A 23,475-nucleotide genomic window follows, 5' to 3' on the forward strand; every position below is an offset into this window, starting at 1 on the left:
GCAACTTTGAAGGGTCTGTGGACGTGGACCCCAAGATCCCTCTGTTCCTCTACACAGTCAAGAATCTTGCCTTTAACCCTGTATTCTGCATTCACATTTAAACTTCCAAAATGAATCACTTGGCACTTTTCCAGGTTGAACTCCATCTGAAACTTCTCAGCCCAGTTCTGCATCCTGTCAGTGTCTCTCCATACTATCCACCGCTCCACCAACCTTTGTGTCATTGGCAAACTTACTAATCCACCCTTCCACTTCCTCATCCAAGTCATTTATAAAAAATCACAAAGAGCAAAGGTCCCAGAACAGATCCCCACAGACCACCATTGGTCACTGAGCCTCAGGCCGAATCCTTTCCATCTACCACTACCCCCTGTCTTCTATGGGCCAGCCAACCCTGCATCTAGACAGACAGGTTTCCCTGTATCCCATACCTCCTTACTTTCTGAATGAGCCTACCATGTGGAACCTTATCAAATGCCTTGTTAAAATCCATGTACACCACATCCACTGTTCTACCTTCAATGTGCTTTGTCACATCCTCAAAGAATTCATTAAGGCTTGTGAGGCATGAACTGCCCCTCAGAAGTCATGCTGACCATCTCTAACCAAACTATGGTTTTCCAAGTATTCATAAATCTTGTCTGTCAGAATCCTCTCCAATAATTTGCCCACCACAGACGTAAGACTGACTGGTCTGTAATTCCCAGGATTATCCCTATTCTCTTTCTTGATCAAGGGAATAACATTTGCCACCCTCCAATCATCTGGCACTAATCTAATAGACAGCGAGGACGCAAGGCTCATTGCCAAAGGTGCAGCAATCTCTTCCCTTGCTTCCTTAGTAACATTAGGTATATCCCATCTGGCCCAGGGGGCTTATCTATCCCATGTTCTTCAAACTTTTCAGCACATCCTCCTTAACATCAACCTGTTTGAGCATATCAGCCTGTTTTATGCTGTCCTCAGAAACAACAAGGTCCTTCTCAATAGTGAATAGTGAATCAAAGTATTCATTAAGGACCTTCCCGATCTCCACTGACTCCAGGCGTAAGTTCCTTCCACTATCCCTGATTGGCCCTGCCCTCACTCTGGCCATCCTCTTGTTCCTCACAAAAGTATAGAATGTCTTTGGGTTTTCCTTCATCCTATCTGCGAAAGCTTTTTCTTTCCCCCTTCTAGCTCTCCTAAGTGTATTCTTCAGTTCCTTTCTGGCCTCCCTTTCTGCAGTTGTGATGCTATCCCTGATCAGCAATACCACTCCCCTACCTCATTTATCTCCATTCCACCCTCCCCCCTCCCCACTGCTATTCTTTTTGAAACATCTAAACTCGGGAACATCCAACAACCATTCCTGCCCTTGCGATATCCAAATCTCTGTAATTGCCATACATCATACTTCCAAGTACTGATCCACGCTCTGAAATTCGTCACCCTTATTCTTGATACTTCTTGCGTTAAAATAGACACACTTCAATCTATCAACTGTCTATCCTTCCTCACAGATTCTTTGCATGCTGTATCTAGCTGTTCAGACCTACTGAATTTTCCTAGCAATTTCTGTTTTTGTATCTTTTTCTATGATCTTGTCTGGTCTGGTGAAGACTAGTTTGTTCAGCCTCTAAATAATTCAGTCAAGGAAGAAACTTCACAATTATCCCCATTCTCAGTGATGAAAGACTCCAGCATGCTAGTGCAAAATGTGAAGCTGACATATTTGTAAGCCTTCAGCCAATTTCATTCACTCCCTCTGATATCAAGAAAAAGATGATGGTACTGGCTACTACTGCAAAGTTTAAGGACTGTGACAATGTAATACTGAAGCTTCTGCTCCAGCGTTTGCTGCACCCTAGGGCAAGTTGTGTATTGTAATCTACAGCATTGTGGAAAACGTTGAACAAAATGAAGGGCAAATCTAATCTGGTTAATTACCACCCTATTAGTTTACTCACAATCATTATCAAAATGATGAAAGGTATCATCAAGAGTACTATCAAATGACAATTCCTTAATAATAACAAGCTCACTGACACTCATTTTGGGTTCCAATAGGCTCATTCAGCTCGTGACCTCATTACAGTTTGTTCCAAACATGGACAGAAGAGCTAAATTTAGCAGGAGTTGGGGAGTGGGGGTGATTGTTCTTGACATCAAGGCAACATTTGACTAAGTGTGGCATTAAGGAGTGCAAAGGAGTCATGAAGATGATTATACGGGGTCAGAGTCATACCTGGCAAAAGAGAAGATAGTTGTGGTTGTCAGAGGTTCATCATCTCAACTGTAGGACATCGCTGCAGGATTTTCTCAGGCTCATATTATATGCTCACCCATCATCAGCTACTTCGTCAATGACCTTCCCTTTTTCATAAGAAATGAAGTAGGAATGTTCACTGACGAATCGTTCAAAACAATTCCTGATTTCTCTCTCATTGAAACAGCCTGTGTGCAAATATAGGAAGATTTAGATAATGTTCAAGAATGAGCTTGTAAGTGGGAAATAATATTCACACCATGTGGCAATAATGACATCTAGCAAGAAAGAGTCCAACTAATGGCCCTTTGACATTCAATGGCTTTACCATTGCTGAATCCTCCAGTATCAATCAATGCTGATTTAGCATTGACAGTAAATGAAACTAGACTTGAGAAATATACTTGGGCTTCAATTGCTGCTTCAGAAGCTCGGCATTTTATGATGAGTGACTCCCCAAAGCCTGTCCAATGTTTACAGCTCGCAGTTGGAATACTTCCTGTTTCCTGGATGTGTACAGCTCCAGCAATACCTGAGAAACTTGACACCATCCATGACAAAGCAAATACCACGAGGTTGCTTTCTGATTCAATCTTCATTCCTTTCACCATCGATGCATACTGACAGCAGTACATATCATCTACAAAACGCATGTCAAAAAATTCATCAAGGTACCTAAGAGAGCAGCTTCCAAACCAATGATCTCTACCACCTTGAAAGACAAGGACAGGAGCAAGTGGTGTATCACCACCTGCAAATTCCTCTCTACGCCATGCACCATCCTGACATGGGACTATATCACTAATCCTTCACTGTCGCTGGGGCAAAAGTCCTGAAACTGATTTCCTAATAGCGCAATATATCTACACCAAATGGACTGCAGCCATTTCAAGAATGCAGATTGCCATTGGATTCGTGAGAGCAATTACTTATGTATAATAAATGATGATCCAACCAATGATTTCCACATCAACAAATGAATAAACAGTTATTTTCAGTGTTTCAGACATTTGGCTCAATACTGCATCAACACTTTTATCATCAGTGGGCAACCCTTTTTCTTAGATGCAATGTTTCGAAGCCTGATTTTTTTTTTTAAGCTGTCAATAATGTCTTTGCACTGAAATAACAGAGATCATGTAACTGTGATTTTTCAGGAACTTTTCAGTAATACTTCAAAAAAAAATTGTTTAAATTGTCATGTCAAAATAAAAGCCATCCACAAAAATGGGATTGAGGGCTGTCAATTTCTGTTCCAAACTAAGTGTATCTTATCTATGATGTTTATAGGGAGCAGCTTTGAAATACCTGCCAACAATTGTCAATGATGTGAAATTGGTATTTGATCCCAAGGAACTTAGGTAAGAACTGAGTTGCCTTAATGCATTTCTAAGTACTTAAGTAGGCTTCTCTTGTTGAATGCAAAACAAATCTGATTGTTTGGAATTATAAGTTATGTTTTAGAGTTTGTCCACTCAGAGTCAATTAGTGAACCAGTTTGCAATTTTACAATTCATTTGTGACTTGCAGTTCCTGCACCTAGCTGGTCCAGATTTTGAATTACTCAGTCTGCCGCATCTGTCAAACCATTCCTTTACTGTGCTTATTGCAGCAGGGCATCCAAGGTGCCATCCAAAAATAAATATTTTCTGCTACCCATTTCATAGATTGGCAAACTCTTCTGAGTTGTTGCCCCACCTGATTTCCTATCATGAAGCCTTTCAAGTTTCTGGCTTCTCTTCCTGAAAATAGAAATGGGAGTCATTATCTGATTAGATTTGACTTGGGTAGAAGTATTGCAGATTTTGCTAGCATTGCAATATTGATTCTTTTAATACAAAGACAAGTTGTCTTTTCAATGGTCAAACTGTCTGACTGATGTGACATGACACTTGGATCTGTAGTGTTGCTTGAGGGTGTACTATGGAAGATAATTGGTCTCCTGACCATGTACTGTGTTGATAAACAGTTTCAATGGCTTTCATTGGGCGACACGGTGGCTCAGTGGTTAGCACTGCTGCCTCACAGCGCCAGGGACCCAGGTTCAACTCCCGCCTCGGGCAACTGTCTGTGTGGAGTTTGTACATTCTCCCCGTGTCTGCGTGGGCCCCCCCTCCGGGTGTTCCGGTTTCCTCCCACAGTCCAAAGATGTGCAGTTTGGTGAATTGGCCATGCTAAATTGCTCATAGTGTTAGGAGTAGGGGAATGGGTCTGGGTGAGTTGCTCTTCGTAGGGTCGGTGTGGACTTGTTGGACCAATGGGCCTGTTTCCACACTGTAGGGAATCTAATCATGACTGACCATCTTGAGAAAGGAATTTACAAACTACCCTCAATGTAGTAGGAGGGTATAATGTTGAGTGCCTTATGTGCGCCAAGTAGTAGCACTAGTCAAACATAATGGCGTAGTGTATTGAACAATAAGGGACTAATGAAATGGAGTGGGAGATGCCATGTGGAAATGCATTCACCAACATTGACCAGCTCAAATTGATTAGACTTTTTGGGCTTTTCTGTTAGGTTTTCTACAGCATGAATTCATCTCCCTCGTCACCACCTCCCTTCTGTGGATTATTTCTCAGGATCTCCTACTCCCCCTCCTTTCTTGTCTGTCTGTCTCTCCTCCTCCTACTCCTTCCCTGCTTCCCCCCCCCAAAACTGGGTTTTAAATAGCTTTAATTTGATGTAGTTACCTTCTAAGAAATCTGCTGTTAAGGGAAACTGGTTAAGCTGTATATTGTCTCTGCATTCAACAAGGTGCAAAACAATCACCTGGCTGGCAGATACTTCACTTATTGTATAGTCATGTAAATGAGGGCACTACATTTTGTTTCCTGCCTCCAACAGAACTAACATGGGCAGGTCATAAATAACAGCTAATGTAAAAATAATGTAGGTCCATTTTTAACCCATGTTCTGTTGTAATGTGTATTTTCAATATTGCCCATTCTACTAATCCCACAGAAGATTTGTAAATAGACCTCCATGGAATTTATCTTTTATGGTGAGGTGTTTATTATGGTACTTGTCAGCTGAGATAGCAATTGCTAATTTTTCAAATGGGCAAAGAAAATAATTGTCAAGCTTTGAAAAGTTTATGAAGATTGCATGTTTTTAAAATCGTTTGTTTGAAACTTAAACTCTTAACAATGTGCTTTGTGTTTTGGTATCCATGCATAGACTTCAAAAAGCCAGATTTAAAAAACTAAAGCATCCTTAAATATTTTAACTATAAAAATATGAATATGTGTTTCAAACATTTAGTTTTAAATATTGAGTTATAAGAATTATAATCCAGTAATGCCATATCACAAAATTATGTTGTTGTTTTCACTGCGTAGTCAGGTAGTGTTGGATTTTTTTAATAAATTACATGATTGATATGACATTCTTGTGGTCAACCTCATAGAGATTTTAAAATATTAAGTATTCTTTGATAGTATACTTACAGCCTAAATTTGGTCATAATTTAATTGCGGCTTGTATGATTGCTTTTTTTTGTACAGTAAACTATTTACAGATTTTATCCACAAAGTTCCATCAGGCAGACTTGTGCTTCAGAAGCTGTACTGTTTGATAGAAATAGTGCACAGTGACCTCTTCACACAGCATGGTGAGTAAGATTTTCTAGCAATTAAAGTGGCATTTTTATCCTGCTAAGGTATCTTTCAAATTTTGAATTATGCTGGTACTATGTTGATTTGAAGGAAATTAGGGTTGAGCTAATTAAATTAACTTTAAAAAGCAATATATGGCATCACAGTTTCTTCAGTTTTCTGCAGAATTAAGCTCGAGGAAAATGTTTGTGTGCCTGTAAACAGCTTAGAGTCCCATCAGTGGATTTCTTTTTTTAAAAAGTCAAGAAACTCCAGAGCTGAAGAGTGCATTAACCATGTGCAGTATGTAAGGTCCTGAATGGGACTCTGACTTAAATTATTTATCCTTTTTGTTTAAACTATGCTCCCAAGTTCTAGTCTCTCTCATGACGGGAAATATCTTTTTATCATCAAGATCGTCAAGTCAGAGGTGATGATAAATGTTTTCCCCTCAAGTGTCCTGAGTCAGTGAAACTCTTTTTTTTTCCCCAGAATAGAGACTGGGTCACTGAATATTTTCAAGGCATTGGTAGATTAGTTTTTGATTAACGAGAGAGAGAGAGAGAGAGAGAGTGAAAATGGTCAGCAGATATAATATTGAGAGAGAGGGGACACCAGATAAAACGCGCAAGACCAAATAAAACACAGCAAGAAAGGGATAGCACAGGCAATGGATAAAACACAGAAAGAGAGGGAAAGCACAGGCACCAGATAAAACACCTCATGAGAGAGAGCAGACGGACACCAGGTAAAACAGAGTGTGACACAGTGGGCATGACCTCCCCCAAAAGAAAACAAGAGTTGAAAAAGCTAATGAGAGTGACATCAGCACAAAGCAGAGGGCTGATTGATAGGAGTTGATTCATATTTTACGACAGGAAGAGGAATTAGCTGTTTAGTGAGTATTTGTTAATTGGTTAAAGCCTATTTTATTCTTAAAATTTAATATACGCATACACATTTGTGGCAAAGTTAATATAATATACAAAAATCAACAAACACATGAGTAATGTAACTAAATTAATTAAAAATTCATGAAGAATGGCAATATAGGTGTTTTTAAAAGCTGCAGTTTGTTGGAACTCAAAGATACTACTGTGATCAAGGGCAAACATATCTGTGCTAAATATTTACAGTTTGACTAACTGCAGCTCAAGGTTTATGGAGGGGCACCTGGATTCTTTTACCAGAAGGCGATCAGACCTCATAGGGTGGGGTGTTCCAATATGGTCAAGGGGTTGGAGGATGAGATGAGGTAGGCAAGGACTCAGGACAGGAGTTCTGCCTCTGCAGTTATGGATTCATAGAGTCACAGAGATGTACAGCACAGAAACAGACCCTTTGGTCCAACTTGTCCATGCCAACCAGATATCCCAACCCAATCTTGTCCCACCTGCCAGCACCTGGCCCGTATCCCTCCAAACCCCTCCTCTACATATACCCATCCAAATGTCTCTTAAATATTATAATTGTACTAGCCTCCACCACTTTCTCTGGCTGTTCATTTCATACACATGCCACCCTCTGCGTGAAAAAGTTGCCCCTTAGGTATTTTTTTTATCTTTGCCCTCTCACCCTAAATATATGCCCTCTAGTTCTGGACTCCCCCCATCCCAGGGAAAAGACTTTGTTTATTTATCCTGTCCATGCTCCTCATGATTTTACAAACCTCTATAAGGTCACCCACCGCCTCCGACGCTCCAGGGAAAACAGCCGTAGCCTATTCAACCTCTCCCCATTGCTCAAATCTTCCAACCCTGGCAACATCCTTGTAAATCTTTTCTGAACCCTTTCAGGTTTCACAACGTCTTTCAGATAGGAAAGAGACCAGAATTGCGTGCAATATTCTAACAGTGGTCTAACACTGTCCTGTACAGCTGCAACATGACCTCCCAACTCCTGTACTCAGTACTCTGACCAATAAAAGAAAGCATACCAAATGCCTTCTTCATTATCCTATCCACCTGCGACTCCACTTTCAAAGAGCTATGAACCTGCACTCCAAAGTCACTTTGTTCAGCAACACTCCCTGGGACTTTACCATTAAGTGTATAAGTTCTGCTAAGATTTGCTTTTCCAAAATGCAGCACCTGTCATTTGTCTGAATTAAACTCCATCTGCCACTTCTCAGCCCATTGGTCCATCTGATCAAGATCCTGTTGTAATCTGATGTAACCTTCTTTACTGTTCACTACACCTCCAATTTTGGTGTCATCTGCAAACTTACTAACTATATCTATTATGCTCACACCCAAATCATTTATATAAATGATGAAAAGTAGTGGACCCAGCATCGATCCTTGTGGCACTCCACTGGTCACAGGCCTCCAGTTTGAAAAACAACCCTCCATCACCACCCTCTGTCTTCTACTTTTGAGCTAGTCCTGTATCCAAATGGCTAGTTCTCTCTGTATTCCTTGAGATCTAACCTTGCTCACAAGTCTCCCATGGGGAACCTTGTCAAACGCCATACTGAAGTCCATATAGATCATATCTATCGCTCTGCCCTCCTCAATCCTCTTTGTTACTTCTTCAGAAAACTCAATCAAGCTTGTGAGACATGATTTCCCATGTTGACTATCCCTAATCAGTCCTTGCCTTTCCAAATACATGTATGTCCTGTCTCTCAGGATTCCCTCCAACAACTTGCCTACCCACTGACTACAGGCTCACTGGTCTATAGTTCCCTGGCTTGTCCTTACCACCTTTCTTAAACATTGGCGTCACGTTATCCAACCTCCAGTCTTCCACTACCTCACCTGTGACTGCCGATGACACATATCTCAGTAAGAGGTCCATCAATCACTTTTCTAGCTTCCTGCAGAGTTCTAGAGTACACCTGATTAGGTCCAGGGGATTTATCCACTTTTATGCGTTTCAAGACAGCCAGCACTTCCTCCTCTGTAATGTGGACATTTTTCAAGAAGTCAACATCTATTTCCTTACATTGTATATCTTCCATGTCCTTTTCAACAGTAAATACTGATGCAAAATGCTCGTTTAGTGTCTCCCCATCTCCTGCGGCTCCACACAAAGGCTGCCTTGCTGATCTTTGAGGGGCCTTATTCTGTCCCTAGTTACCCTTTTGTCCTTAATGTATTTGTAAAAACCCTTAGCTTTGGCAAATAGAATTAAGGAAAATGCAATGTCATGTCCCCTTTTTGCCCTCCTGATTTCTCTTTTATGTACACTCCTATTGCCTTTATACTCTTCGAAGGATTTATTCGATCTATCCTGTTTATACCTGACATATGCTTCCTCCTTTTTCTTGACCAAATCCTTGATTTCTGATTAGATTAGATTCCCGGCAGTGTGGAAACAGGCCCTTCGGCCCAACAAGTCCACACCGACCCTCCGAAGAGCAACCCACCCAGACACATTCCCCTACACCTAACATTACGGGCAATTTAGCCTGTTCACCTAACCTGCAGATCTTTGGACTGTGTGAGGAAACCCACATAGACACGGGGAGAATGTGCAAACTTCACGCAGACAGTTGTCCGAGGCGGGAATTGAACGCGAGTCCCTGGTGCTGTGAGGCAGCAGTGCTAACCACTGAGCCACCATGCTGCTAACCTTGTCATCCAGCATTTCCTATACTACCAGTCTTTCCTTTCACTCTAACAGGAATATGCTTTCTCTGGACTCTAGTTGTCTCATTTCTGAAGCTTCCCATTTTCCAGCTGTCCCTTTACCTGTGAACATCTGTCCCCAATCAGCATTTGAAAATTCTTGCCTAATACCATCAAAATTGGCCTTTTTTCAATTTAGAACTTCAACTTTTAGATCTGGTTTATCCTTTTCCATCACTGTTTTAAAACTAGTAGAATTTTTGTTGCTGACACCTCAGTCACCTTCCCTGCCTATTTCCCAAGAGTAGGTCAAGTTTTACACCTTCTGTAGTAGGTACAGCCACATACCGAAGCAGAAAGGTTTCTTGTGCACACTTAACAAATCCCTCTCCATCTAAAATCTTAACACTATGGTAGTCCCAGTCTATGTTTGGTAAGTTAAAATCCCCTACCATAACAAATAACTGAGGTCTCCTTAAATATTTGTATCTCAATTTCCCTCTGACTATTAGAGGGTTGATTTCTCAGTTCCACCTGGGTGTATTTCCGGGAATATCCTCCCTCCGTATAGCTGTAATGCTATCCCTTATCAAAAGCGCCTCCTTTTTTTTTAGATTAGATTACTTAGTGTGGAAACAGGCCCTTCGGCCCAACAAGTCCACACCGCCCCGCCGAAGCGCAACTCACCCATACCCCTAACCTAACACTACGGGCAATTTAGCATGGCCAATTCACCTGACCTGCACATCTTTGGACTGTGGGAGGAAACCGGAGCATCCGGTTGGTGCAAACTCCACACAGTCAGTCGCCTGAGGCAGGAATTGAACCCGGGTCTCTAGCGCTGTGAGGCAGCAGTGCTGACCACTGTGCCACCGTGCCGCCCTTTCTGTCCTTCCAGTAACGTGTATCCTGGAACATTAAGCTGCCAGTCCTGTCCATCCTTGAGCCATGTTTCTGTAATTGCTATGATCTCCCAGTCCTATGTTCCTAATCATGCCCTGAGTTCATCTGCCTTCCCTGTTAGGCCTCTTGCATTGAAATAAATGCAGTTTAATTTATCAGTCCTACCTTCTTCTGTTTTGTCCCTGCCTGCCTTGACTGTTTGACTTGCCTTTGTTCTCAACTGTACTAGTCTCAGATTGATCTCTTTCCTCACTACCTTCCTGGATCACACCCCCCAAATTTACTAGTTTAAATCCTCCCAAGCAGCTCTAGCAAATCTCCCTGCCAGTATATAATCCTTTTCCAGTTTAGGTGCAATCTGTCCTTCTTGTACAGATCACTTCTACCTCAAAAGAGCTTCTTCTGATTCAAAAATGTAAATCCTTTTCCCATACACCAGCTCCCCAGCCATATATTCATCTGTTCTATCATCCTATTCCTGCCTTCACTAGCTTGCAGCATCAGGAGTATTCCAGATATTACTACTCTCGAGGACCTCCTTTTTAAATTCCTGCTAGCTCTCTATAATCTCCCTTCAGAATCTCGCCCTTTTCCCTTCATATGCTTTTGGTTCCGATGTGTACAATGACCTCCGGCTGGCACCTCTTCCTCCTTGAGAACATTCTGCACTCTCTCTGAGACATCCTTGATTTTGGCACCAGGGAAGCAACACATGATTCTGATTTTTCACTCATGGCCACAGAAATGTCTGTCTGTACCTCTGACTGGAGATCCCCTTAAGTAATTGATCTCTTGGAACCCGACGTACTCCTCATTGCATTGCGGCCATTCTCAAAACCAGAAACTTGGTGTTCATGCTACATTCCCCTGAGAATCCATCACCCCCTACATTTTCCAAAACAGCATTCTTGTTTGAAATGGGGATAGCCTCCTGCACTTGCTGCCGACCTCTCTTACCTTTCCTGTAGTTAACCCATCTATGTGACTGTATCTGCGAATTTTCCCCCTTCCTATAACTGCCACATCCCCTTGCTGTTGTAAATTCCTCATTGCCTCCAACTGTCTTTCCGACTGATGTATTCGATCTGATAGGATTCGCAACCAGTGGCATTTAATTGCAGATATAATCCTCAGGAACATCTAAACTCCCACATCCGACAAGAAGAGTATATCGCTACTAAAGGCTATTTTTGCTTCTTTCAGAAAATAGAACTGTCTTATTCCTCTACAAAACAGTTCTCTCAGCTTGTTTGTCTGTGGAATTAATGAACTAAATGACAATGGAACCATGGTACAAGAAGGAATTTCAGCAGGGGGAGCCAAATGGAATGTAGATCAGTAGGGGTCAGGATCGTCAGAGGGATGGACAGTGTTGGTTGCAGGAAAGAGTGAGAGTTGCAGCCAGGTCTGTTTGCTACATGATGCCATGGTTCTGATTATCTGGTCTGAACTGGAGATGAGCTTTCAGTGATCCTTGCAGGTACCAATGACAGAGATAGAACTAGCACAGCAATTCTGCCAGCTAGTGTGAGGAACTAGGTGCCCAATTCAGAAGTAGAACCTCAAAAGTTCTTGATCACCTCTGAATAATGTCAGGATTATTACCTGAGCGACATGCAAATTGACATACAGCCATCCATGTTATAAAGCTGAATGCATGGCTAAAAGACTCATATGGGACTAGTTGGTTCCAGTTCCTGCGTCACTAGCCACTGTACTGAGGAAAATGGTATGTGTGCCATTAGAATGGTCTACATCTGAACCGTACTGAGATTTGTTTTTGAGGAATGCAAAACTGGAGAAGAGTTTTAAACTAAGAATGAGGGCAAGGGACAAAATTTTGAAGTTTGTGGTTAATCAAAGAGTGGGGAAAAGGCAACAGTGAAAGGACTTAATGTAGGAAATGATTGTTCCCTTCCTGTCAATGTCTGTGACTTCAAATCAAAGAGCAAATCAGGAGATAAGACTGGAGGTTCCAAATATTATAAAAGAACAAAATGTAAGGCGCTGTATTTGAATTCATGTAGCACTTGAAACAAAGCAGATGAACTAGTAATACAAATTGAGATGAATAAGTGTAATCTACAGGCCAGAAGATACATTTATCTGCAGAATGCTCTAGATTGGGATTTGAATATTGAAGACTATGTGATTTTTTTAGTAAGGACAGGCGATTAGGAAAAGGGAAAGGAATGGCTGTGTTAGTTAGAGGTAGTATTGACAAAATGGAGGTTGATCTAAATTCAGAAAACTAAATTATGGAAGCAGAATGAAAGAGATGAGGAACGGTAAAAGCAAGAGGTTACTTGTGTGAGTAGTGTCCAGGCCCTCTGACAATATCATATTGTCGGATAGAGTTTCAAGGTAGAAACAACAAGAGCTTGTGAAAGGGTCTCACGATTACCATGGTAGATTTTACGCTACGTGAAGACTGGAAAAATCAGATGCAGATGAAGTAGTGTAGATGAGGAATTGACTGAACATTTTCAGGACAATTTCTTAGACCAGCTTGGAACCAACCAGAGAGAAGGCTATACTGGATCTGGCTTTGGTTACTGAACTCATAGTGAAAGCATTCCTCGATAGCACCAACCATAATGATTGGCGACTTTTAAGGGAGAGAAGTGTTGATCCAAAACGACTGTTTTGTATTTAACTAAGGGCAATTGGGGGGGTTATGAGGCAGAGCTAGCAGAAGTAAGCTGACAGGTTAGACTAATGGATGGATCAGTAGAGATACAATGGCAAACTTTTAAGGAGATATTCCAGGAAGAATTGAATTAATGCATTCCTATAAATAAGAAAAATTGTAAAGGATGGGCCTGTCATCTACGGTTAATTTTAAAAAGTCGAAGGTAGTATTAAACTCTAAAGCAAAGATATATTGTGCAAAGATAGGTGGCAGGTCAAAAGAGTGAGCAGAAGGTAAAAGAAAGGAATAATTAAATCAAAAAAAGCATTACTAAAAGATTAAGGAAGGAAAATCAGAGTACAAGAGAAAGTTAGCTAAAAATATAAAAACAGGGATAGATTCTTAAGATATTTAAAAAGAAAAATTAACTAAGTATTGATCCAATAAAGAAAGTGAGGCTGGGAAATTAGTAGTGGAGAAGGAAGAGTTGGTAGACAAATTGAACAGATATTTTGGATCAGCCTTCACTAAAGATGCAAGAAACACCCTGGAAATTCCTGTAAATCAGGAATTGAAAGAAAGAGAGGAACTCAAGAAAATTACAATTACCAAGGAAGTACTGAGTAAATTGTTAGAGCTGTGAGTTGAGAAGTCTCCAGATCCTGATGGATTTCATCCTAGTATATTAATCTGTCTCATTAGTTACTTTTCTAAAAATAAATATGCAAACAAGGAACAGGAATAGATCGCTCAGCGCTTCCAGCCTGCTCAACTAATGAACAATATAGCTGATCTGATCTTAACCTCAACTGTAATGAGCAAAGTCGATAATGGGGATGCTGTAGGCTTAATTTATTTGGACTTTTGGAAGACATTTGATAAGGTGCTGCACAAAAGCTTAATTCACCACGTTGGATTATGTGGGAATAGGGGTAATTTATTAGCCTGAATAGATGACTGGCTGATGGACAGAAGACAGAGAGTCAAGATAAATGTTTTTTTTTTCTGGATGGCAAGATATAACTCGTGGATGCCACAGAATTCGGTCCTTGGATCCCAGCTATTTACAGTCTAAATTAATGACTTGGATCAGAAGGCTCTATAGCTAAATTTGTGACGACACAACAATAGGTGGGATTACAATGAGGAAACAACCTTACAATTGGATAGAGATGTGTTCGGAGAGTAGGCCAAATTATGGCAAGATGGAGTTTATTATGGAAAAGTGTGTAGTCATGCATTTGGGCTGAAGAAATGGGAAGGCGACCTATTATCTTAATGGGGAGAAACTTCAGGGTGCTGTGGTGCAGGGGGACCTACGTATACTCATTCATGAGTCACAGAAAGCTAGTTTGCGTGTACAGCAGATAACAAAGAAAGTGAATGAAATGTTGGCTTTTAGAGCTAAAGGAATAGAATACAAAGGTAAGGAAGTATAAATTACATCTATACAAGGTATTGGTGAGACCACACCTGGAGTATTGTGCACAGTTTTGGTCCCCTTGTGTGAGGAAAGATGTGGTGGCATTGGAGACGGTTCAGAGGTGGTTCAATCATTGACCCCACTGATGAGGGTTTGTTGCATGAAGAGAGATTGAACAGTTTAAGCCTATATTCTCTGGAAATTAGAAGAATGAGGGGAGATTAAATTGAGGTATTCAAGATGATAAAAGGTATGGATAAAATAGATGTGGAGCAGATGCTTTCTCTTGTGGGGCATTCTAGGACGAGAAGTCATAGGCTTAGGATAAGGGGTAGCAAATTTTAAACAGAGTTGAGGAGAAACTACTCCCAAAGGGGTTGTGAATCTGTGGAGTTCACTACCCCAAAGTGCAGTGGATGCTGGGACAATGAGTAAATTTAAGGAGGAGTTAGACAGATTTTAAGTGGTAATGGGTTGAAGAGATCTGGAGAGAAGGCAGGAAAATGGGGTTGAGCATATTAGGCATAATCAAATGGTGGAACAGAATTGATGGGCCAAATGGCCTAATTCTGCTCCTAATATCTTATGAACTTAAATATATTCCTGCATATCCCTGATATTCTTTCATCCCCTTGGTGATCAAGAGTCTATTTACCTCTTCTTTAAAAAATATTTAAAGATTCTGCGTCTGCTGCCTTTTGAAGAAAGGAATTCCAAAGACCAATAACCCTCTGAGAGAAAATAAAGTTTCCTCACCTCTGTCTTGATGTTTTGATGTGTTTGTTTTTTATTTCCAAAACTCATTAGATTTAGAGAAGATTCCTTTATGTTGGAAAATAGCTAGTGTAACTCATTAGAAGCTGTTGTTAAAGATGTTATAACCGGTCAGGATATTCGGGCAGAATCAATATGGATTTGTCAAAGGCAAAACATGCTGTCCAAATTTATCAGAATTATTTCAAGACGTAATTTGTGCTGTGGTAAAAGGGAAAGCAGTGAATGTGTTGTATTTAGATTTCCAGGATGCATTTGCGAAGTTCCACATCAGAAGGTATTGTGGAAAATAGAACCTGATGAATAACATTTTGGCAAGGATAGATGTTTGGCTGGTTAACAGGAAGCAGAGAATTGGGATAAGTGGGTCTTTTTTTAGACTGGCAAGATGTGACGTTGGTACTGGGGCCTCAACCTTAACAATTTACATGAATTATTTGGATAAAGGAACCAAAAGTATGGAAACTAAATTTACTGATGAGAAAGATAGGTAGGAACATGAGCTTGAAAATGACGAAAGAAGCACATAAAGGGTTGTAGGTAGGTTAAGTGAGTGGTCAATAATTTGGCAAGTGATATGATGAGGGAATGTGTAGAATTGACCATTTTAACAGAAAAAATAAAAAAGAAACCTATTATCTAAATAAAAGCTGTAGAGCTTTGAGATTCAGAGAGATCTGGTGTCCTAATACATAAATCACAGAACTTAGTATGCAAGTATAGCAAGTGATCAAAAAATCTAATGGAATCTTCTATTTTACTGCAAGGGGAATTGAATGCAAGAGTAAAGGATTAATGATTCAATTATACAAGGCATTGGTGAGACCATTTTTGGAATAATGTGTACAGTACTGATCACTGTATTTACGTTATAGATACATACAGCATGGTAACAGGCCCTTTGGCCCAACATATCCATGTTGACCAGATTTTCTAAACTGAGCTAGTCCCATTGTTTGCATTTGGCCCGCATTCCTCTAAACCTTTACTATCCCTCAACTTGGAGAAAGTGAGGACTGCAGACGCTGGAGATCAGAGTCGAAGAGTGTGGTGCTGAAAAAGCATAGGCAGCATCTGAGGAGCAGGAGAGTCAATGTTTCGAGCATAAGCCCTTCATCAGGAATGAGGAGGTGGCCCAAGGGGGCTGAGAGATAAAGGGAGGGAGGGTCAGACTGGGAGGAAGGTAGCTGTGAATGCGATAAGTGGAGGAAGGTGGGGGGTGATGGAGAGGAGGATGGAGCGGATAGGTGGAAAGGAATATGGATGATTCAAGAGAGTGGTGCAGAGTTGGAAGGTTGGATCTGGGAGAAGGTGGGAGTAGGGGAAATGAGGAAACTAGTGAAATCCACATTGCTGCAAATGTGGAGTGGAGGATCCAGAAGGAGAATAGTTTCTGGAGGCTTTGGATTTGTTGTACGTACTGATTGACGTGGTCAGGTTCAAATTGTGATGGTCTGAATATAGTCCAAAGTCTGTGTGGGATCAGTCCGTTCTGCAGGCAGGTGCTGAGGATGACGACCTGGGGGGTGCAGTGTGAGAGAGACTCATTGAGATCCTTATAGAGGGCGGAGGAGAGACCTTCAAGGTAGGCATTCTTGGAAGAGGTTTCACAGTAAGGTCATAATGAACTACGAGAAAGTGAGGACTCTAGATGCTGGAGATCAGAGTCGAAGAGTGTGGTGCTATAAAAATCTGTCCAAATGTCTTTTTAAATGTTGTAATTGTACCTTCCCCTACCACTTACTCTGCCAGTCTTGTCCCTCCTTCAGCCATGGTTCTGGAATAGCTATGATATCCCAGTCCAATGTTCTCATCGATGCCTTGAGTTCATCTGCCTTATCTGTCAGGCTTCTTACTTTGAAATAAGTAGTTTCATTCATCAGTCTTCACTCAAGAGCACCTGTTGTGCTCTTGCCTGTCTGTCTATTTAACTTGCTCTCTTTAACTTCTGCACTCGCTTCAAATTTCTCTTTTTGCCTCACTACCATTTGGAGTTTCACCTCTCTGCCAGATTAGTTTAAATCCTCCCAAATTTCCCCGCCGGGATATTAGTCCCCCTCCAGTTCATGTGCAACTCGTTCCTCATGTGCATGTCACCTCTGCCCCAGAACTGAACCCAATGATACAGAAATCTGAATCCTAGCTCCCTGCACCAGCTGCTCAGCCCCGAATTCATCTGCACTTCATTATCCTCCTATTCCTTATCTCACTCACACGTGGCACCAGGAGCAATCCAGATATTACTACCTTTTGAGGTCCTCCTTTTTAACCTTTTGCCTAACTTCCTAATTTCACTCTGTTGAAACTCATTCCTTTTTCTACTTATGTCATTGCTACCAATGTGTACAATGACCTCTGGCGGTTGATGCTGTCCCTTGAGAATTGGAAGCATTTCAGGGAATGTTTACTAGGCTAAGGCCTATAATGAAGAAAGAAATAATGCCTTATAAAAGAAAGGCCAAAACCTGTATCTTCTGGAGTTTTAAGAAAATGAGAGGTGACTTAATTGAAACATGAAATCCTGAGGTGACTTGACTGGATGAATGTTGAAAGGATTTTTTCTCTTTTAGGGAAATCTAGAACTAGGGATCATAGTTTAAAAATAATGGCCACCCATTTAAAACAAATAAGGAAAAGAATCTGAGATGCTTGTGTGTTTTTGAAACTCCTTCCTTCAAAAGGCAGTGGATCTAGAAACTTTGAATATTTTTTAAGGTGATAGTAGATTTTTGATAAGCAAGGAAATGAAAGATTAATGGATGTATACAGGAATGTAGACTTGAGGTTAAAATCAGAGCAGATGATCTTATTGAATAGTGGAGCAAGTTTGAAATGCCATGTGGCCTATTCTTGTTCCTTGTTTGTATGTTCAATGATATCGACATAGGCAGGAAATTGGAGTTGAGGCAACAATCCCATCAGCTGACTGATCTGCTCCTCCTCCTAATTCATATGTTCTTGTATGTTATCTGTCACTGCAGTTGAATTATTTCATTTAACTTCTAATTTGTTCTAGATAGCAAAAACATTCACTATAATATAAATGATCAGAGTTTTGGAGTTTGTTATAAATTCAGAAGGAGGACATGAAATTATTGTTCGGTGTGAGGAAAATATTTAATGTTCCATGATGCTTAAATTGCATCTTGGTTAAAGTATGCATATCATCTAATTTTAAGGTAGTAAATGTTGCTCAGATTTTTACAAATTTGTCCCTTTTTCTGACTCACTTCAGTGGAATTGATTCAAAGCGCATGTAAGGAGAGCATCCTTTTATTGTATTAGTATTGTAATAGAACTCCACACAGTTAAATTTGCATGCTTCCTGTTCTAATGTAACAATATTTGTGGAATGATATATGCAAAAATTACAATTTTTGGATTACTGTTAACAAGCTTCAGTTTTGCAGCTGATTTAATAGGTTCCTAGTTAGCTTTGTTGCATGCAAACTTCTCTTATACTACTGTATAGAAACAAAATTCCACTCTGCGTCAGGAATTGTGTGATGTGAAGGTGCCTTTTTACCTGACTCTTGATGCCTTTTTCAAGTCAAAGAAAATGGGCTGACATAGATGTACTCAGATTATATTCTTTGTTACTTGTATTCAATTCTCAACAGATAAATTTTTTTTGACTATGTCCTGTTATAAAGATTATTCAAACGTTTGAGGATGCATAATGCTAAGTTATTAATCATTCTCAGTCTTGTATCTGTGGAATGAACAGGGATAGCTAATCATTGTTAATTGACATCATCATGCATCATACTTGAGACGATGGGTAAACCTGGAAATCTTACCTGGAAAGATTCCTTTGAAACACAAAAAAAATTTAGGTTATTGATTTATCAAGGCCATTATAAGATCAATGCTAGTTCAACTGCATGTAGCAGGCATGTTGATGAAGGTTGAGATAGACAGAACTTGTGCTGAGAGTGGTTAATTCTTCCTCATTTGTTTGAGTTCCATTTTAGAGCAGGACATAATCAACATCTCAAGAAGCAATATTACCTCCTTAATCGCTATCCTTTATACACTTGAAATCCGAAACATCATGTCTTACATTCTCATTCAGACCCAGGACTTCATTCTGTCTCCCTTGTGCACTCCCACTTTCACTCTTGCACACTCTACCTCTTATCTGCTGAAATTCTTGTTCAGCAGCGAAGTTTTTACAAGGTCTGGTGTTTAGCTCTGCATTTATGCTCAAAAACATCTGTTCTTTGACATGGGATTTCATTGTTTATTCACCATCAGGACTTCCCCACCAACAACAGCACCCATGTCCTCTGAAAATCTTTTTACCCATTGACCTCTTCTGTGTTACCTCTATCTATATTTCTCAGAGGAACCGGTATACTTTTGCTCCCTTCCTTCTGCTCTTTGTCTACTAATTTATAGTTTCCTATCAAACATTAAACAAAAGGTATTTTTGCACACTGAGATGCTATGTTGCGCCCAGCTAATAATTTGCATTTCCATAATATTTCTTAAATGAAGCAGTATTTTGTTGTTTATTATTCTGTTCTTTTAAAAATGCTAGACCTCGGTGGTAGTTTCCTGACAATTATTTCACAGATATATTAGAAATACAATTTTCTATTCAAAAGGAAAGCTTGCATTTACAGAGTACTTTCAAGACTCCTGAATGTCTCCAAGCATTTTATGAGCAGTGAAGTACTTTGAAGTTTGGTTGCTGTTGTGTTGTAAAATGTGGGAGCCAATATGCATATAAAAATACCTACAAACATATTGAAATAATATTTTTGTAATGTTGATTAAGGGGATCACTGAGATTACCAGTAAAGGTTGTTCTGGTATAACACATGTTTCAATAACATCAATTGGATATAACTCAATTGACGAATTGTGGACGCTGTTTGGATAATGTGAACTTTCTACTGAATGGGGATAATGATTTTCTATAGCGATCTTGTACAGTGTGATTTTCCATAGCACAATTTTCTGTAGCGTGGGTTCGCAGAGAACGCGTTACAGCAGAACAGCCTGTAAACCTCTCCTCTTCTTTGAAGTACTGACTTAGGACCTTTATGTCTAACCAAGCAAGTAGATGGGTCTTTAGTGCTCCCTCAGTAGCACTGGATTGTCAGCTTTGGGTTTTGCATGAGAGTCCTGGAATGGGACTTGAACCAGAACCTTATAACTCAAGGGGCTGAACTTTACTAACTGAGTCACAATTGGCGCAGATTGTTGTTGAATAATTCAAATGATCTTTTGTGCCAATGAAAAGGTGGTCTTCTGAAAAACTTTATATGGTTTGTTTGATTATTTGCAGATTCAAACTTGGAAAAGTTTTTGTCATTTTTTTCCTCATGAATGATTTTTATGTTTACTGGTACGTTGGACTGTCTCTATTTCATATGTCTCCACTCAACAGCCACTGTGGCATAAGATTAATTGATGGCAACTCTGATCTATCTTGTTTGCTTCTCTTGACCAACTTGCACAGCATTTGTCTTTCATCATGTCATTTTGTACTGTGACTCCAACATTATGCTTAAATTTTAACACTATCGCCACTTCCTGGTAAACTGCAACCTTAGTTTTGGGTTTAACATCCTGATCCTCAAATATTATTTTCTAAGTTGGCTGCTGACTGAGCTGGCATATCGGAACTTATGTCAAATTTTGTCATTTATGTCTAACTTCCTTGAGGTAAAGCTTTCAAGATATATAAAATGACATACATTTTCCAGGATCTCACCATTCATCTTATTTGATGAGGCAAGTTATTATCCGATGGGAGCTGGTTCAAAACAAATCTTAGTTTTTTGCTTGTTTAATTAAGAAGGCCATTTAGTCAATGCTCCTATGTGCTTTGGAGATTTGGACAGTGCACAGTAGGCACTTCAAAACAGTTGAGAAGTCTCACTGATACCTTTGCAAGGTTCTCCAAATTGGCTGGCAAGACAGGCAACCCAGCATTCACGTGCTCAGTATCTCTATCAAATCACTCAAAACCAACTCCATTGGACAGGACATGCTACTTGAATGTCTGACACCAGACTCCTGAAGCTATATGACCAGCTTTGCAACTGCTCTTTTACAGACTATGATGCTGATGCTGGGGCACCCTTTTAGGATTTTTGTCGCAAAGTTCGTATGTCTGTAACTGAAAGCCAAGGTAACTTGGATATCTGGAGTCTGAGGACTCATGGTGTTAAAATAAAAGGAGGAAAGATTTGTATTTAAGCACAACAAACTTTGTTTTAAATGGCAGCTTACGAAATTGGATTCTTGATAAACAAGCAAAAATTATATACCTCAAATACTGGAGGTTTACTATATTATAGCAATCTCCACAATGCTAGAGTAGTCAGCTTAGAGTGTGAAGGTGAGAGTGTGAAGGCTGTCCACTAAAGTTTTATTTAAGGCAGAGTTTCATTTTTTTTTAGGTGACTTATGCTGTCAATAAAGTGATGTATATACCTCTGCATTACATTTCTATTATTTAATTGTGTGTTTGTACATTATGTGGGCCTCTTGATCAACTGGAATATTTGATCCATCAGTGCACTCCTGGTCCCATAAGTGTCATTTAATAAAATGTTTACTATAGTGACCTTTCATAAATTTGGGATATCCCACATTATAGCCAGTTGAATATTTGTTGCAATTTCATAAATTGGATAATGGAGGGAATGTTCAACTAATTAGCATGCTGTGAACACCTACAAACAGGAATGTGATAGTGCTGAATAAACTATTTTAGTGATGTTGACTTTGTTAGCCAGAAAACCAGGGAGAACTTCCAAGTCTGAACTATTCCACAAGATAGAGCTGTGTGATGTTTAACATCCCGCTGAGAGTGAAAGAAACCTAGGATTGTCAACCTTTATTTTTGAACTCTGGTCTCTGGAGTGGAAGTTAGACTCTCTGGCTCAAAGACTATATAGCAACCAACAGAGCTGGGACTGGTGAAAACACAGTAAGATAATTACCTAATAGCAAAGAATATCAGAACTTTTGAACATCTTGGAGGAACAGCTTACATGTGAGAAATTTGTTTAGACATGAAAGGTGTCCAACAAGGATCAGTGCTGGTTCCACTACTTTTCATCATTTATATAAATGATTTGGATGTGAGCATAATAGGTATAGTTAGTAAATTTGCAGATGACACCAAAATTGGACATGTAGTGGACAGCAAAGGAGGTTATCTCAGATTACAACGGGATCCTGATCAGATGGGCCAATGGGCTGAGAACTGGCAGATAGAGTTTAATTCAGATAAATGCAAGGTGCTGCATTTTGGGAAAGCAAATCTTAGCAGGACTTATACACTTAATGTTAAGGTCCTAGGGAGTGTTGCTGAACAAAGAGACCTTGGAGTGCAGGTTCATAGCTCCTTGAAAGTGGAGTTGCAGGTGGATAGGATAGTGAAGAAGGCATTTGGTATGCTTTCTTTTATTGGTCAGAGTATTGAGTTTAGGAGTTGGGAGGTCATGTTGTGGCTGCAGGACATTGGTTAAGTCACTGTTGGAATATTGCATGCAATTCTGGTCTCCTTCCTATTGGAAAGATGTGAAACTGAAAAGGTTCAGAAAAGATTTACAAGGATGTTGCCAGGGTTGGAGGACTTGAGCTATAGGGAGAGGCTGAACAGACGGGGGCTATTTTCCCTGGAGTGTCGGAGGCTGAGGGGTGACCTTATACAGGTTTACAAAATTGAGGGGCATGGATAGGGTAAATAGGCAAAGTCTTTTCCCTGGGGTGGGGGAGTCCAGAACTAGAGGGCATAGATTAGATTCCCTACAGTGTGGAAACAGGCCCTTTGGCCCAACCAGTCCACACCGACCTTCTGAAAACCAACCCACCGGGACCCATTTCCCTCTGACTTAAGCACCTAACACTATGGGTAATTTAGCATGGCCAATTCACCTGACCTGCGCATCTTTGGACTGTGGGAGGAAACCGGAGCACCCGGAGGAAACCCATGCAGACACTGGGAGAATGTGCAAACTCTACAGAGACAGTCACCTGGGGCCGGAATTGAACCTGGGACCCTGGTGCTGTGAAGCAGCAGTGCTAACTGCTAAGTCACCGTGCCACCCCAGGTGTATGGAATGAGCTGCCAGAGGAAGTGGTGGAGGCTGGTACAATTGCAACATTTAAGAGGCATTTGGATGGGTATATGAATAGGAAGGGTTTGGAGGGATATGGGCCGGGTGCTGGCAGGTGGGACTAGATTGGGTTGGAATATCTGGTTGGCATGGACTGGTTGGACCGCAGGGTCTGTTTCCACGCTGTACATCTCTATGACTCTATGAGCCTATGCGTCTTGTCGATTAGATCCTTAAGATTTTAA

The 23,475-nt window shown here is 40.4% G+C and overlaps 1 protein-coding gene across 1 annotated transcript in view; it reads left to right on the plus strand.

The window, feature by feature from the left end:
• dock1 (dedicator of cytokinesis 1) overlaps positions 1 to 23,475 on the plus strand; it is a 592,086-nt gene that overhangs the window by 166,283 nt on the left and 402,328 nt on the right. Inside the window, exons 24-25 of the mRNA XM_087998957.1 lie at positions 3,539 to 3,609; positions 5,753 to 5,859. Of these exons, the coding sequence (XP_087855083.1) occupies positions 3,539 to 3,609; positions 5,753 to 5,859 (178 nt within the window). The remainder of the gene's footprint in view (positions 1 to 3,538; positions 3,610 to 5,752; positions 5,860 to 23,475) is intronic.

Source organism: Chiloscyllium plagiosum, unplaced genomic scaffold (assembly GCF_037043375.1).
Source record: "Chiloscyllium plagiosum isolate Xiang-an unplaced genomic scaffold, Cpla_swu_hap1 HiC_scaffold_22, whole genome shotgun sequence".
Taxonomy (NCBI): Eukaryota; Metazoa; Chordata; class Chondrichthyes; order Orectolobiformes; family Hemiscylliidae; genus Chiloscyllium; species Chiloscyllium plagiosum.